The sequence below is a fragment of the Phaseolus vulgaris genome, chromosome 5 (genome assembly GCF_051622355.1).
Source record: "Phaseolus vulgaris cultivar YP4 chromosome 5, ASM5162235v1, whole genome shotgun sequence".
Lineage (NCBI taxonomy): Eukaryota > Viridiplantae > Streptophyta > Magnoliopsida > Fabales > Fabaceae > Phaseolus > Phaseolus vulgaris.
In genome coordinates, this window is record NC_143502.1 from 1,292,245 (window position 1) to 1,310,512 (window position 18,268).

Below are 18,268 nucleotides of genomic sequence, written 5' to 3' on the forward strand. Positions count from 1 at the left end.
TTGCTCAATTGAGCTATTGTGAGTTGATATAAACTCCTTTAACTTTTCAATTTCTATGGATACAAGAAAAAGACAAAAAAAAGTGAAAATGTTAAAAATACAGAGAGGAAATTGGTGTAAGAAACAGGGAAAACAGTTCTAAAGAATCTTCTCAAGATGTATGTTATTGAAAAGATCTTCCATCAAAATCAAGTTGTATTTGTTGAATGTTGTCTTTAGGCAACCTCTTCAAGATAGCAAGACCTGGTGAAAATTGAAAATAGAATCAGCAAATTCAGTGGAAAAAATAGTTGTTTAAAGTAAAAGATTGATAGTTGCAGAAACATTATTGTTAAATTTCACACTTAATATTACTTCAGTCATTGTATTTTATGATTACAGCATCAATTTTGTATTGGTTTGATGGAAAAACTGTGGTACCAACAAATAATTTTACTTGTGTGTGATTTTTTTTTTCATCTCTTTGTTAAATAGTATGATCTGGTTTGTACAAACTTTTTGCTGAGTACTTAGAAGAGAAGAAAATAAAAAATGAATCAAACTTCTTACTCTAGTTAAAATTAACTTTGCAGAGAGAAATTTGTGACAGTTAAATGGAAAGGTTGTATGAAAGTAAAAGTGAATAAACTGATTTGAACTTAGCAAGAAGTTTAATTCATTTTAGCTTCTACAGAGGTAGAAGTACTCACTGAAAAGAGAAATGATAGATCATGCATTGTTGGAGATCTCACATCAACTAAAGATTAAGACATTTCATAGTACATAAGTGAGTGCAAATCTCACCATATAAGCCGATTTTATGAGGTTAAGTTAGGTTTAAAGTCCACTTCTTAATATGCATGTGAGCCTTTCAGAATATTATTTTCATATGATTCTAATGTTTACCTTCAATAACTTTGTTGAGAGTAGACCACCATCTATCTGTTGGAATATGGTATTTATGCAGTGTCTCTTCTATGGCTTCATCATGCTTCCCCATCAGAACCTCTTGAAGTGTTGTAGCTGCATCCTTTGTTTTATCAAGGATATCTCCATTGTCTTCACCACTTCGTTTTTGAAGCAGATGGTGTAATGAAGAAAGGGTAGAAGCTATGGCAAACTGTGTAGCAGCAGTCCAGTGAGTAGAAGCTAATTGTCTCATATGGTTTTCTAACTCCTTCTTATATTCATCATTGTTCTCTGTTCTTCCAAATACTAGGCTACATAGATACTCAGCATTTGCTTCACCAGTACTTTGAACCATCTTGTAGAAAGCAGTTCCTTCATTTTGCAGGAGTTCCTCTGGTGAACTGTATTCAAGGACCTGGAAAGAATCGAGGAAGATGAATCTTAATGTTGAATCATCTTTATTGTCTTACACAATGTAAAAAAAGAATCCCCCAAATCTGCTAGGAGCAAATATGATATGAGCACAGTAAATTCCTTGGATTCAAGGTCAAGGATTCCTCCAAAAAGAACAAAGAACCTGATAATTCTCTTCTCCTTATTCATTTCAATTCATGGTTTATACAGTAGATGAATTACTACAGTAGTGACAAAATACAATAACAAAATGCAAAAAACAATATCAGAATGCAGAAACAACATTCCTCCTATCAAAATATGACATATGAGTGGTACAACAACCATACATGGATGACTAAGACTTTGAAAAACTCACATGACTTTGGTCTTTTAATTTTATGAGTCATGACAAGATCTAATGATCAATATTTATTCCTCTCACTCTCAAAACACTTGAGTTCAAATACATTTCCTATGAATGTAAGCTTTATTTCTTAATTGAGACTCACTTCCAAGTTGGTCCTCATACTAAAAAGTTTCCAATTTGGTCTCTAGTATGCAATTTTATCTAAGGGGTTGTAATACTGTGAAGTATAGGACTATAGGGACCAAGTTGAAGGTAGGTGTCATGTGTAGTGACTTAAAGTATTATATTTTGGTCCCTACACCATTCAATCATGTTCAATTTGGTTCTTATACTTCATCATAACTCCATGCCAATCTCATTGTTATAACAGTAACCACTGAGAACAACATTCAGGTATAGTGAGAACATGTTCTTCTAGTCCTTATAGATTCACAATACTTGCTGTATGAAAAAAATTAAATTTTTGTTACTCATGGTACTTGATCATACCCGGCCAGAATCAAGCAGCAGAATCCGATTGCAGTCAATGATTGTATTTAGTCTATGTGCAATGATGAGCATTGTACAGGACTGAAATTCCTGTCTGATAGTTTTCTGTATAAGGGCATCAGTTCTAACATCTACAGCAGCTGTAGCTTCATCCAGGACAAGAATCTTCGATCTCCGAAGCAATGCTCTACCTAGACTCAGAAGTTGCCTCTGTCCAACACTGAAATTATCTCCTCCCTCTGAAACCTTCATGCAGTGCAAAAGATTAGATTCTCATATTTCATCTTTTCAGTTGATAATTCAAAAGAAAATGTCTCTAGGAAAAAACCAATCATACAAAGGTATTAATAAGATTATGCCACAATCTTGATATGGTATGTTAATGTGGCTGATGTGTTGTAATGTCAGTTGGATTGGATCCTTAGCTGGTTGGGTGATAAGAAACTTGTTTTGAGATTATTTGTACAAGGGTTGAGACACCTCTGAAGTGTGTCATTTGATTTTATTTATTCTTTGTTGATAAAAAAAAAATTGTGTAACCTACCTGAGCATCTAGACCAAATGGATTTCTTCTTATTACGTCCTTCAGATGTGCCCTTTCTAAAGCCTCCCATAGATCAGCATCATTGTGCTCATTAAATGGATCAAGATTGAAACGAACAGTCCCTTAGAGAAAGGAAGAAGAGTTTTAGAATGGAGAAGTTTTACTGAAGCTAACAAACCATGTTTATTCACACCTAATTGAAAATTGAAAATTGAAAATTATACTACATAAATAATCATGTCTTAATCCCTGTATTCTCATATGGTTAAGAAAGAGAACACTGACTGACAGTTTTCTAATGCAAACATTCTTCACATTTCAATTATAATTCACTGATGACTAACATGCAGGTCTCAAAACAAACAATTCCTGATTTTCAGTTTTTTCCATGGTTATGAAAAAAAAAGGTATAAAAAAAAGCTTATTTTGGTCTATTTGCAGTGTTTTTCAAAATCATGGAATCATTTACTGCCACATTATGATAATTTGATTATCAGATCAGAACCACTTAAAAGGTCTTTTTTTTCCAATAATATGCTAATTCATGATTGGATGATAGTGTATATACCTTTACACTCATGACATCTTGGCATAACAACACCTTCATAAGGATTTCAATCACAATATAAAGCATTGCTTACATTGGATTAAGACCAAACTCATGTTTTGATTATCAATATCTGAGATAGAACAAGAAGTCTGTTAATGGAACATACCAGAGAAAAGAACTGGAGACTGTGGTATGATAGTAAGAACTTTTCGTAGATCTGCTAGTCCAAATGTAGAAATATCACAACCATCAATGATGATTCTTCCTTTTGTTAGTTCCACAATCCGAAATAATGCATTAAGCATGCTAGATTTTCCTGCACCAGTTCTTCCAACTACCCCTATCTTCTCAGTTGGAGGTACTCTGAAGGACAATCCATGCAGCACTGGAGGAAGTTCAGGCCTGTATCTCAGAACAACATCTTCAAACTCAATTGATCCGGAGGTTGGCCATCCGGGTGGCGGCCGGTTGGTCTCGATTACACCTGGAGCCTCACTTTCCAGATTTATATATGTGTCAACACGCTCAACAGCATTTAAACTGTTTTCAGCTCTACTTGCTTGCCTAAGGACACCACTCAAGAGATTTGTTATGTTCAAAGTGTAACTGAGAAGTAGACCCATTGTAGATGCAAACAAAGCCTGGTTTGAAGCTCTTGCATTCTGCAAGACTGCAGATGTTGCTATCATCCAAATCATGAGGCCTCCTAATGTTTCTAGCCTTATGGTGAGCCAACGATTTGAGCTTATGTTCACAAGAGTGAATCTGATGTTGTTATCCATGTATTTTCCATTAATGTGTGCCATTCTGTCATATGCTTTATAAGCACGGATACTTGACAAACCATTCAGTGATTCACCAAAATGTGCATAAACAGGAGATCTTGTAATGGAATCCATGCGCTTTACCTCTCGAGCCGTGCTCTGTCAAGCAATGTGTTAGCAGAAAAATACCAATAACTCAAACTAACACCACATTGTGTTAACTGAGAATACTAAACTCTAGTGGTATTAAGAAGTGAAATTTAAGCCTAACTCAACGTCATAAAACTGATTTATGAGGTGAGGTTTGTACCCACTTATATACTATGAAATAATATAATATCTAGTCGATGTGAGATCTCCAACAGGTCTTAATTTCCAGAAGGGTGTTTTCTTTTGTCTCGCCTTCACTTGCACACCATTTTGATTTTTGACACATTCATTATGGTTCATAATTCATTAGTAACTTATACTTTACTTTGCTCTAACTTGTTTTTCCATTCCATGTTGATAAATTTTCCTTCTTTTAGAAATTAATATCTTCACAAAATTTTAAATCATAATAGCAATATTGCAAAAACAATGAGATTAGGAAGAAGTAGGTTATGACTAGGAATCTAGCTGGGATAATGCTACTGTGATTCAGTTATGAAGTTTGGATACTATATAATGAAAAATGTTTACAGTGGATGTAGAAGAACTTCATTCTACAGACATATGAAAGATTTCCCTTATAGTATCTACAACAACAAAGTACTAAAACTTTTAACCAAATAAATTTTAGTTAATCCTGATCAGCCAATTCATGGCATGTAAATAACTCGGCATGTAAATAATTCTAATGAGACAGCTCTAGAACAAAGGAGAAGATATGGAGCATACCTGATAATATATATAAGCTGCATAAAAGAAGATCAGAAGTGGCATTATGGCCCACAGAGAAATGGTGCTCACAGTGCCTATAAGAACAAATGTGGAAAGCAGTTGCCAAACTTGCCCCAAAAAGTTGTTCACCAAGTTAAAAACATTGGTATCTATATCTCCAGTATCTTTTGCAAACCTATTAATTATGCGACCAACCGGATTAGTTTGGAAGAATACCATAGGAGCTCGGAGGATTTTATCCAGCATTGCATTGTGCAATCTTTTGGCAGCACGAAGACTTGAAACAATCAACCAATAAGAGTTGGCAAGTGCCACAGATACCTGAATGCAGCAAAAGAAATTCATTTCATTTTCCTTAAAACTGAAAAATGAGCAGAAAGCTACCATATGGCAAGTCAGAAAGCTTGTTGAATGATGAATATTTTCTTGAACAATGCAAATTCCTTAAGGGTAAGGTGAAAGATGCTAAGTACCAAGAGAAAAAAGAAATAGAGACTCATTGCATAATACCTGTCCAAATGAGAAAAGTGCATAGATCAAAAGAAAATATGCCGGATTACTATCTGCAGTGGAATCTTGAGATGTCCACACGCTTAACCATGTGCTACTTGAAATTCTAAGAACTTCTGTTAATGTATAACATCCAAAGAGTATGGAAACTACCCACAGTCCTCCCAGTGCTGATTTGTACCTGTAAATTTGGATTTATAATCACAGGTCATAATCAAACTAGAGCATCTAATTTCATTCAAGCAACAAAGAAGTTTATTATATATTATAAAATATGACAGAGATGAACAAAAAGAAAAAAAAGGAAGGCAAAAGATATGAGAAGAAATATTTCTTCTATTTTATTTTCCTTACTTAAATCAAAGCAAAGAGTCTGAATATATACAAGCAGTACATTTATTCTAGGTCTAATTAAAGAGACATAATGTAAAATAAAAGCTAATAAAGACTAGAATAAGAAAAAACAAAATAAAGACTAGACATAAGTACAAAAAGAAACCGCTAAGAATTAGAAAAGACAAAATTAATATTAGCTTTAACAATAACTCAAAGGAAATAGATTCATCTTTTTCTGAGCTTTCATGGCAATCTTACCGCATTATAACTCTCCAACTAACCACGCCTGTTTCCCTCTCCTCTTTCTTAACAAGTACTGATTTTCGTAATTTTCCTTTCTTCTCATAGCTTGCATCACTTGGTAATTCAACAACTGCTTCATTATTCAAGGGTAAATTTGTATCCTTGTCATGACTTTCAGTATCTCCGTTATTATCTGCTTGTTGTTCCATTTTCCCTGCATTTTCCATTAGTTTCTGAAATAGAGGCCCACTTTTTGATAACTCCTCAAATGTTCCCTGCTCCTTAATCATTCCTTCACTGACCAGAATGATTTTATCCACCTGAGGGAGAAAATGTAGCTGATTGGTGACAAGAACCCTGGTTTTTCCTCGCAGTTCTTCCTTTATACAGTTCCTGAAAACCTGAAGGCAATTGCAAATCAGACTATGTGAGGTATGATCATAGCTATTTTCAAACTTTTATATGGTCAACCATTAAGGTGATTTCTAAAATTCAAATACTTACATACACTATAGAAAAGAAAGGCAAATCTAATAATGTACATGAGCAGCCATTCCTTATATCAGTTTCTTGATAATGAAATTCAGTTGGTTTGAATTAATGTCAATGATAATATCTGTTAAGATGGAAGTAACATTTGATAAGAAATAATAAGAATGATACCTCTTGAGCAATATGAGCATCAAGAGCACTCAATGGATCATCGAATATATATACATCTGAATTTGAGTATACAGCCCTGGCTATGGAAACTCTTTGCTTTTGTCCACCACTAATATTGACTCCTCTTTCTCCAATCTCTGTAAAATCAAGTCCCTGAAAGGATATAAATGGGATGATTACAAAAAGAAAATTCCCATTAATTTAGAGAAGTAATAGAGAAGATGACATTTATAAATTATCTTACAGGTAGTGAGTTGAGATCATGCTGTAAAGCAGTGATATCAATGACCTTCCGATATCGTGCATGCTCAAATTTTGATCCAAATAGTATGTTTTCACGAACCTGGGAAGAGAAAGCAATCAGAATGATAAATGATGACATACATTTTTTTATATGAAAATTTAGTTTAACAAGAAGAAATGAATCGAAAGCAAGCTTCAACTCACTGTGGCATTGTAAATCCATGAAATCTGAGGCACATAAGCAACAGTGCCTCTGATTGTAGCATTTCCATCGGCTAAAGGTGGTAACTCTCCAATCATTGCTGAAATGAGAGACGTTTTGCCTTCTCCAGTACCACCAATGATTGCAACTAAGCTGCCAACTGGTATTTCCACATTGATATTTGATAATGTTGGTTTTTCTTCCTGTGAATTGAATACAATTTACATGTATAAAGTCAAGTGTGCATTACTAATACCAAAGTAATAAAATGTATTTGAAGAAAATGAAAACTGTAGCTTCATATTCATCAAAAGCAACATCATGGTGACCTCTAAAACCTAGCAGGAATATTAATATTCATATTCCTGTTGACTTAGAGTTGGCTTATTTAGAGAGGGTGGAAGGTAGAGGGGAAGCCTAATCAAAGCTTTTTGTAACATGATCTGACATCACACTACCATCTTCAAAAACTCAGATGAAAATGTTGGCTGTTGGTAATTCTTGTCTATAATGCTTCTGTTAGCTGTAACACTTGAGTTGCTAAGCCAGGGACCCCATGTAAGTCATGGAGAGCCAATTCCAAGGTGTGAATTTTTTACAATGCTAGAGACAAAAATGTTTCATAAATCTTTTTTTTATCCGCAAAGAATAAATAAAATAAAATGAGACACTTCAGGGGTGTCCCCCAACTCTTATACAAAAATGACCTTGACCAACCTGCTCAACACCTGACCTATGTTTCATAAATCTAATCATTTGTGTTAATGGTGAATGTGGAGAAATGGTGTCACCTAAACATATCCATGCCTTCTAATTTTGAAAATTGAAATGCAATGGTGTACTCCTTATATACCAAAAGGTTAAGAAAGCTTTAACAAAATTGTGGCTGCTCAAACAAGGATAGTTGAAAATTTGACCTTAGGATCCCACGAAAAGTATCCATTCTCAATTGAGATGGCTGGAAGACCAGTTTCAATAGGTGGATTTTGTTGTAAATTTCTCTCCTCTGCTAAGAACAGTTCCTCCAAACGTTGCAACGAGACATGTGCATTTGCTACCTGTAAGGACAGAAAATCAGTAAGCAATGACTTGACACATAATCAACTAGAGCAAGTGTTAACTGAATGCGACAAGGGAAAATACCAACCTGACTTAGTAAGTTTGGTAGCATATTTAAAGGAAACCGCAAAACTGCAAACAGAGATAATGAGGTAAATGCTCTTGCAGGTGTCAGTTCTCCACCCAGTAAAGTGAAAATTCCAAATGTGGTAACCGTCACAAGAACAGGGATGCTGTTTAGTATAAAAGAATTAAGCTGCAAAGGAGGACAAGTAGTTAGCAGGAAAGCTTTAAATTTTCACAATCTAGGAGAACTTCTATGCTGTAGAAAATGTTTACAAGCATTCTAAGAAATTGTTTAGTTGTGTAGCAGATACATATATAGAAGTATGTATGTTGTGTGACAGACAAAGATGTATCCAAAAAAAGCAAACTGATATTAAATTCCAATTAAAGAACTTGTGTTGTGGGTCCTATCAGCATGTGACTTTGCACAATACTTTTGAAGAAATAAGAACTAGTCACACTTATAAACAATCTTGAATTTGGAGTGAGATCACAAGATATTACAATACAATGCTGGAAATTCATGAATGTTATCCCCGAATGAAGAATCAATAGCATGTTTTACCACATATGTCAAGCTTAAGAACACTGTCAATATGCTTTCACATTCATCCTTGATATAGCTTGAAGTCCTTAAGAACATAAAGAGATAATATGAATACTATTACCCGCTTGAGGTCTACATAACAATGAAGTGTTATTATTATCTTAGAAACCAGTTTCTTGAATCATACCAGGTGATTTTTTCCTTGAAAACAATTTTACACTGATAAGGTATTGTATATTAAATTAGAATGTACTTATTGACCTTGAAAATTCATGAATCTTGTGCTACTTTTACTTAAAAGTATATAGTTACTTCAATTATTGTAAATGAATAATACTGTGCATGTTACTTAAGGTGTTAACCTAGCTAAGATATCAAGTTGCATAGTGATGTCTAACATGAAAGCTTTTATAAAAAAAAGGAATAATACTGTGCTCTCAATACAGAATATGGGAAAGCAAAATTCTAAAATTGTGCCAAGGATCATTCATACAGCATATAGCAGCTGGGCTTTGCGGAACCATGATAGCTCGTCATCTCGTATGCTTAGAATTCTAGACTGAAAGCTTGTTTCCCATGCATAACATCTGAATCATATCAGCATATCACAGAAACTGTTAAAACACAAACTAAGCTTGAATGTTGTGAGTGAAGATTTTGGAAAGTGTTTCATACTTTACAGTATCCATGGCAGATAGAATTTCATTCATCAGACCAACCCTTTTGTCTGTCTGTTGCAGTCCTTCCTTTGTCAGTTTTCTCATCCTGCTAATCACAAATGTCTGCTTGCAAAAGCAATAAATTTAGTTATTTATTCATTACATCAAAACCTATAAAATATAGAGAATCATTATCATTTGGAAGACGAACAAGATACCAAATATACGAGTTTCAACTTAAACTAAATTCAAAACTCCCAAACATAACAATAATTTTATTTATTTATTCATTGAGTCAAAACCTGCATAATAAAGAGAACAGTTATCATCTGGAAAATGAACAAGATGCCAAATACACCAGTTTCAACTTATACTAAATTGAAAACTCTAGAACATTTTCACTCTTATGTATTTAAATTAATTGAAGAAAAATCTTAGAATGTGAATTTAAACTTAACCTCATCCTACAAAACCAACTTGTAAGGTGAAAGTTGTCGTCAGTTATATAATTTATATATATCTCTTATTGATGTGGAATCTCTAACAACCATAATACACATGTCTGAGGCTATAAAAGAAGAGACAAAACTTGCCTGTAGTGGGATAATAAGGACTAACATTAATGATCCAATAAGTGAAGCAACCCCAAGTTGCTGGTATAGGAGAACCATGGCTACAGTGATACGGAATGGTGCTGACCATAGCCCATGAAGTTGTTGACATATTTGCTACAAATAGCAAAACAAATTAGCAATAAGGTTTATACCATGGCAGCATTTCACACTCCAAATCATACTAATATTAAAAGTTCAACATATAAGTTGACTTGAATATTCAGTCTAAGCAACAAAAGAACCTGTAAGGCATTGGCATCTGTTGTGATCATATTCATAAGCTTCCCAGATGTGCACTTCTTTCGACCATCATTAGTTAGCCTCAAGGATTTTCTAAATATAGCAGCCACCTATAATTAGACAACTTCACATCATATAAACTGTGTTGATAAATAAATTTGGATAAACCAGTTTATCGAGGGCTGAGTATATTGGATGAGTAGGGTAGCTGGACTCTAAAGAGAAAGAAAAATCATACCAAAGTTGATCTAAGCCGAAAACCAACACGCATAACATTCTGAAAATACTGTGCTTCACAAAGAACACCAGCTGTCTGGAAAGAGTGAGTTGAACCACTAGTTAGTATTTTTAATAAAAGCTTTTATGTTAGATATCACTATGCAATAGGTGAACCACTAGTTAGTTGTTTTCTTTGTGTTAGTAAATGCAATCAAAAGTATAAAATAGTTATGACATTAAAAACAAATTCTATTCATTGTGAGAAAAACAAATATACTCCTCCATCATTCTTCTTGCATTAAAGATACCAGGGAAGTTCTAATCCTAGTTTTTGCCATGAGAATACAGAAAAAAACTAGAGTGGAAATATTCATTTTGGATATGAATTATTTGTATATGAAAATACAAACTAGCATGAGAAGGTAAGGGTGATTGCCCTTTGATCTGAATGAATAGCACACCACTTGATTATTCTGAGGCATGCTATAGAACACATACTAAACGAAGCTTTTCTGTTTTTGCCAAGATCTTTGGAAATTATGTGCTCATGCTGCTCATATACTGTAAAACCCTTAAAACGTTTTACATTGGACCAAAACTCTTTAAGCTATAATAGACAGAAGCCATACCACTCCAACAAATATAGAGAAGGCGTAGATGTAACCAATCCAGGATGGATCTTCTCTTTGCATTGACTGTCATTCACAATAAGAGTAAAAAGTGATGATGTAGCTAGAACAAGCCAGAAACATACTTGTAGAAATGAAATCAGAAGCATAACAACGAAATTATCATTTAAAAAGGTAAGACTGTGATTATAATTTATAACTAATATTGATTCTTTAACATTACATGAATGGTCAAGATTGAAGTGACTTGGTAATGGCAATGTTTTATTTGCAATCAAATACCTCTGAACAAGGAAATTTGCAAGACAATACAATCCAAGTTTGAAATTGAACTAAATCTTCATGTTTTTTATTTATAAAGCTTTCATGTTAGACATCACTATGCATCTAGACATATCAGCTAGGCTGACATCCCAAGTAACAACAATCATCTACCGTTCAATCTTCATGTTTTAGTGCTTAAGATGTTTCTATGTAGTAAAGGATGATATGATCTCAAAACAAGTAGGCATGTAAATTAACAAGTTTTAATTCTTGTGTTTGTGTCCATTCTTTTATTTATCAAGTCTATATGTTGTTGGGTTTATCAATATATGATTGTGCTTCTCTGTGCCCTTTATTTTCCGTTCACATCAAATCTAATTTGGGTATAAGGAGAAATAAACTTACATCTAAGAGGTGATTCAGCAAAATAGGTCCCACAAACTGAGAAAGATCATTACCAATCTGCAAAGATCATTACAAATTTCAAGTTCCAAATGTGTCAGTGCTATAAAACTGCATAATGTTATTATATATATGCCTTTTCATCTACAATTTTTTGCAAACTCTACAAAGAATCTAACTGTTTATACAAAGAAAGCATTTGTAAAAGATGCTCTAATGAGATTACTGGTTACTAGAAAATGTTTATTGATTCATTTGAACTTTGAAGCAATCAAGTTAAGCATCAAAACTGAGGGTCAAAATGTTCACCTTAAAGATGCCTCCCATCCAAAACCTGACCAAACATTGAAACCAAATCACATTAAAATACTAGAAAATAATATTGCTAAGCTCATCTGGTAGAGTCCAAATAAAGACTAAACAACTAATAAAAGGCAAAAAAGTATTATCAAAAAGCTGCATTTATGAACCTTTTCCCCAGGCTACTGTTCAATGCTCTTAAAAGACACGGGTTAGAGCTTTGAAATTCTGACTTCCAACAGTTTTGGAACCTGCATTAACCATAAACTAGTTTCAATTATGCATATAGGGTGTGAGAATTTCATAGAACCATATAGTAAGCATGGAGAAAAAGAATACAAACTTCTCAGTTAATGTCTCTGCTTCATCCCATTTGTCTAGCTTCCAAACATCCTTTTCAGTTACAGGTTTTCTGTAGCCTTGCTTCATGAGTGGAGTTATCCATCCAAAACTTATTCCTACACAGGATGCAGAAAACATGTTAGTTAATAGATTCACAAGGATAGAGACTACTTAGTTGCATAAAAAGGAAAAAAACCAAAAAATACACTGCAACTTGTAGTCAGTAAAACAAATTGTAAAGCTAAGAAATTATTGATACTACTCACTAGAGAATACATTGGCTTGCCTCTCAGGGCAAACTTGATCTTCTCCACAAAGAGGTTCATATTCACCATGGTCGGGTAGATCGGTGTGCATTGTCGAATGGCCAGAATAAGGAACCAAATTAGGAATGTAAACAAAAAGTAAGGCACCAAACAACACCTGCATCAGAAAAGTAGCCACAATAAGTTCATTGTGATGTATCTGATTTGCTTAGTGATAAACATGTAACCCTCTAATTGCTATTCCATCCAAATCTGCATTAACTTACAAGTTGCTACTTGTATACCATGCTACTGTAGGATCACAAGTACAAACCACTCCCAATCTGAGACGAATTACCTCATGTTTTCCCAACATATACATAAAACCATTTGGCATTATTGGCCTAGGTTTGCAACTATGCAATGAATATCAACATGGTAGTCAGTTTTAATAAACCAACACACTTCCTAATATTGCAGTCTAGAAATGAAATCACTGTACATTGTGGAGATTGTTTTGATCTTCATCAATGAGGAAATCAGGAATTTACCTGGCAGATGACACTGCTAATGTACAGAAACAGAGCAGATCTGAAAAATTGAAATCGAAGTTTAATTATCTTGCTGCATATACAAGAACGAAGTACTTTTTTTCTTTCCACTGATTCATTTCATTGAGATGTCCAAAATTCATTTCCTCTTGCATTAATTTCCTATCCTAATCATGACACACTGAAGGTAATGAACTTTTTGTACAAACAACTGACATTTTTATTTGCTTTGAAAAATATAAATGAAACTATCGTTTGCTAATTCAAAAATTCAATTGACTTTCCATGCATACTAATCTCAAACTGGTAACCCTACATTCATTAGATTCCAGATTCTGTCAGTACACTGAACAAGCTTATTAACATACATTTCAGTTGGTATGTTCATCACATATTAAAGTAAAATATTACAGGAAAAAAATGTGCTACCAAAGCAATAAAAGCTTACTTCTTAGACAGTATGAAATAGAATGCATTATTGTCCTAGAAGTGAAAAGACAGGGTATTAGGCTTAATTGAAAGCTAACCTGCTGCAGTAATCTCTCACTGATAGAAGAAGGTTAACCGCCACAATATCTGCCACCAAAAGATATAAAACTCCACAGCGCACTAACCATCTAAATTTTCTGATATAAACCTTCGTTTCCAAGAGGATGAGAATTATCATTGAGCTCCAAGTAAGTGTTTCAACAACCAGTGCCGCTATCTGCAAAACCACAAAAGAAAAAAGCAGTTAAAATTGCACATTTCAACCAAATTGTACAATTTTTTATTTCAGTATGACATCTAACTCCCAGGTATCAAACTGAAGCCATCATCAAACAAATATCAACTTTGAATGATGGAACAGTGTGAATTCAAGCAAAGGAATCTCATTTGTTATTTGAGGTGTCAGCCTAGCTTAAATATTAACTTACATAGTAACATGAAAGTTTTTATATAAAAAAAAGCAAAAGAATCTCATTGGAGTATAGTATGCAACTATGCATGATACACCCACCTCAAAAGGAGCGAAGCCTGTTTCCCCACTGAGGTTGAAAGCTGAATTTCCAGTAAACAACCTCAACAAAGGTTGAGCAGCACAATAAGCAGCCAACATTCCCAGAAGATAATTATAGTAATTTGATCTCAAACAAAACCTCTGAACCTTAGCATTGCAAGTGATCAGCCATATCCGATACAAGCACAGGCCTATAAGAACCAAATTGGAAATGGAGATAACAAGAGTGTTGATTGCACAAGGTGTATAGGATCCAAAAGCACCATCCACTGCTTTATCCCAAATGCTGTTTTGTGCTGGCTGGCAGTACCAATTCAATGGTTCAAACCCCATCTTTTGCTCACTCTTCCAACACAAACCTTCCACAGAATTCACCAATAATGCTCTAAGATCTCTTTTTCAAGTAGTAGCTGCAACATCAAACCAAAACACCATCCCATCAGAACAAGAAAAACAAAGTGGGGTGGCAAAATAAATGAGAAGAAACACCACTCTCTGCTTAACCATAAAAAACTTCAAACACAACAATGTGACTGTGACTCCCACCTTTTCGGTTCACACCATAAAACCAACATGAGCCAAAGCTACACTTTACAATCTTAGTGTTAAAGCTGCATGAAGACCCCTCTTAAACTTTTGTACCTAAACTGAAAACAAGGAAAATTATATTATCAGTGAGGTTAGTTTCTGACCCAATTCACACACAGTACTGTGAATAGGATTCATGTGTGACCCAGTTCACAATATCACTAGAAAGACCAATCTCTGGCTTAAGTTTGAGAAACTGTGACAGAAAAAAAAACTGAAAACAAGGAAACTAAATGGTACCAAAAAGTGACAGTTACAAAAAGAAAGTGAAGGTTGAAAATAAGTGAGAGCACAATGGTGGGGTGGTATGAAAAGACATATATGGAGTATACCATTTGACTTATTGTTGTATGACAAACATTATTTGATACTTTATAGATAACATAATGTTTTAGATTTAGTGAGTGATGAATATACGTTTAGTATAGGTCTGTGATACACGACAGAAGACAACGTTGAAAAGGTTGAACAAAAATCTTAATGAGACAAACATTGTTCCATATGAAAACTCATTGCTAACGTCACGGCTTACGGGTTAAATCTCATACCTTAGTTAACCAAAATGAAAATGAAGATTCTCTGGTTTCAATATAGTTTTTTTATAACATTTTACGAAGTTATGAAAATTGATAAAAAAAATTATTATGTGTTCAATAATGAGTTTTAATGTGGGACCAAATCCACGACCTCAATGACGTCAATGGCTAGTGCCCGTGAGTGGCCACTGAGACTCCAAAGAGAAACATTGAGAACTTAATTCTTAAAATATTGAAGTTCTTAAAATATGAGACTTCATCATACAAGTCTTGAAAAAAATCTTCAAAATGATACAAATTGTATTGAAAATGTGTTGTTAACATCGCTTATTGTTATAATATATATGATTTCTCATAGTTTGTCATTAATCCTTACCTCACCCTTGAAAATTCACTTCATACCCAACAAATGTGAAACCATACAAGAAAAACCAATTTTGTGGTTTTTGAAAGCCAAAGTAATTTGTGTTGCATTTATGGTGAGATACCTTTTTTTTTTGGTGATGGTTGGATAAGTAAGAAAAGTAATTACCATCTATTAAGTAAATAACTAATGGATAATTTTTTTTTCAGGTACTTAATATGAAAATTATGAAAATAAATCATTTTATATATGAAATGATTGTTAATTTTTTTTTTTAATTTTATATTATAATACATAGGAGAAGAAAAAAATATAGTTAATCTATAATTAATCGAATAAATGATGTTATAGAAAACTAATTAAGTTAAAGTAAAATAGTTACCATCAATTAAATTGTATGATAATAATTATCCTAATTTTATATAGAGAAAGATCTCCACAAAGTTGTGGAAATATTCACATGTGATGCCTATGCACGACACTAGGTCGGCAATGGATTGAATATTTTATTAACGTATGTTTGAAATAAATAAAAAATGAATATGTCGTTTACTATTTTATTAACTCATTTCTAAATAATGGATATATAATCATACGTTTAATGAATATTTTAAATATTAATAATTGTATGTTTTTTTTATTATTGAATTATGAGAAATCATAGATAGTTTATCAATTTTATAAATAAATAATTATGATAAGTTTCAATAAAAAAAATTATTAGCTAAAAAATCGCATTACCGATTTGTTATATAAATTTTCAAGAATATCAATTACATAAGCCTTTTTAAGCAACTATTTATTAAAAAAAAGTGTTGTTTTTAACGTCATTTCCTAAGTAGAGGTTATTAAAGTAGTACATAAATATAAAAATATGATGTTTTCCTTGTGAAATGATTATTTAGTATATGAATAAATAACAAATAGTAATATAAACTAGTATTTTATGGTGAAAAACTTTTTATAAAAAATATTAATAAATAGAAATTAATAATGTAAAAAACATATAAAAATGTATAAGATTTGTCATTAAATAATAGTTATTATATAAATAAAATATAAAACGGTAATTTTAGTAAATTATTAGCTATTTTAAAATGTAGTAATTATTCTACTAAATAATTTGAAAGGCTTTAATGATTTCAAAAATTATTTATTTAAATAATGAGATAAAAGAGTAGAGACACGTGCTTATCTTATATTTTACACTAAGGATAATTTTTTTTAATCTTTTACACTCAATAGTTCTGATGTTGTGCAGTGCTAACAGAAAACGAGATAGGAAGGAAAAAAAGAGAACTAAAAAAATTTATAATGGAGAATTTTTAATAAGATTTTATTGATTTGAAAAAAAAGATAAATATTAAAAAATTATTACTTATGTTACATATTAATTTTATTTTTCCAGAATAAAAAAATATTCATTCAAACTAAAAACACTGGTTCTTTAATTGAGCTGAACAAATTTCCAAATAAAATTCATTTAAAACATAATAATTAAATAAAAGAAATATATATTAAAAAACGTAATTTTCTTAAAAAAAAATTGTTATTAGAACAAAACTAAGTATATGCCTGTGTAACATTGTGGAGACGTAAAATAATGCTAAGGAAGTTTCTTGAAAAGAAACTTTATACACCACAACATAATATTTATGCTGAGTTTTACAACATTATTTGTAGTTACAGTAGAATGTTTTAATATTATTTTAATTTCAAAATAAAATAATAATAATAATAAATATATAGTAAAAAACAAATTATTTTTTTATTATAATTTTTTTTTAATTATTAGCATCTACATCAATTTTAAAAAAATCATAAAATATAAGTAGATAGAAATTTAAATCCAGACTTTATAAAATTGAAAAGATTTAAAATCGATTTCATAATAATATCAGAATAATTTAAAATATATTTTATCGACAAAAATAAATAAAAAATCATATTGTATTATATAAGTTGACTTAATACAAACAATATTTTTATTTTTTACATATTTATCATTTTTATTTTTCATTTTCCCTTACTTTTCTTCTTTATTAAATAAAGGCTACTAAAGAAAGAAAAAACTATGATAATACTAGATCTATTATTTAAATTTTGGTACCAAGATGAAAGGAATGAAAAGTGAGCATGATGAATTTATATTCTCAAATACATAATCTAAAATAATAAATATATTTTTGAATGGTGATTATTGAGAAGATCAAATATAAAAAAAAAAAACAATCTCTAAACAATAAATCTTCATTTCTAGAAAGGGAAACTACCAACTACTCGGGTGAGTATTTCTTACCAACCTTGACCACCTTTCCATCCCCATCCACCTCCACCACCAGCAGAACCACCACCACCACCACCAGAAGGAGCTGCATTCTTCCCCCATCCTAAGTTATCACTTCCAGATCCACCATTACCTCTGTTCTCTTCGTTCCTGTTCCAAAAATCATTTTTCACATTGTTCAATAAAACTAACACAATTCAATGTAAATTTGTAATATTTTATGGTGATTATCCTTCTAAACAATAAATCCTTCATTTCTAGAAAGGGAAACTACCAGCT

The 18,268-nt window shown here is 32.3% G+C and overlaps 2 protein-coding genes across 2 annotated transcripts in view; both read right to left on the minus strand.

Moving 5' to 3' along the window:
* LOC137834689 (ABC transporter C family member 12) lies at positions 1–14,624 on the minus strand. Its single transcript, XM_090302644.1, is given in 28 exon segments — positions 1–171; positions 173–243; positions 886–1,303; positions 2,141–2,386; positions 2,685–2,806; positions 3,401–4,157; positions 4,878–5,201; positions 5,391–5,571; positions 5,985–6,370; positions 6,633–6,785; positions 6,877–6,975; positions 7,080–7,280; positions 7,995–8,135; positions 8,225–8,392; positions 9,243–9,336; positions 9,425–9,531; positions 10,002–10,136; positions 10,265–10,372; positions 10,501–10,575; positions 11,111–11,176; positions 11,780–11,836; positions 12,086–12,110; positions 12,247–12,327; positions 12,420–12,534; positions 12,685–12,841; positions 13,215–13,254; positions 13,742–13,920; positions 14,215–14,624. Coding segments are annotated over 28 exon segments (4,872 nt in total). The 5' UTR covers positions 14,548–14,624; the 3' UTR covers positions 1–138.
* LOC150027410 (transcription elongation factor SPT6-like) overlaps positions 14,590–18,268 on the minus strand; it is a 13,633-nt gene continuing 9,954 nt past the window's right edge. Inside the window, exons 19-21 of the mRNA XM_090302303.1 lie at positions 18,002–18,139; positions 14,761–14,861; positions 14,590–14,624 (exon numbers count right to left, since the gene is read on the minus strand). Coding sequence (XP_090158429.1) covers positions 14,843–14,861; positions 18,002–18,139 — 157 coding nt within the window. The 3' untranslated portion in view covers positions 14,590–14,624; positions 14,761–14,842. The remainder of the gene's footprint in view (positions 14,625–14,760; positions 14,862–18,001; positions 18,140–18,268) is intronic.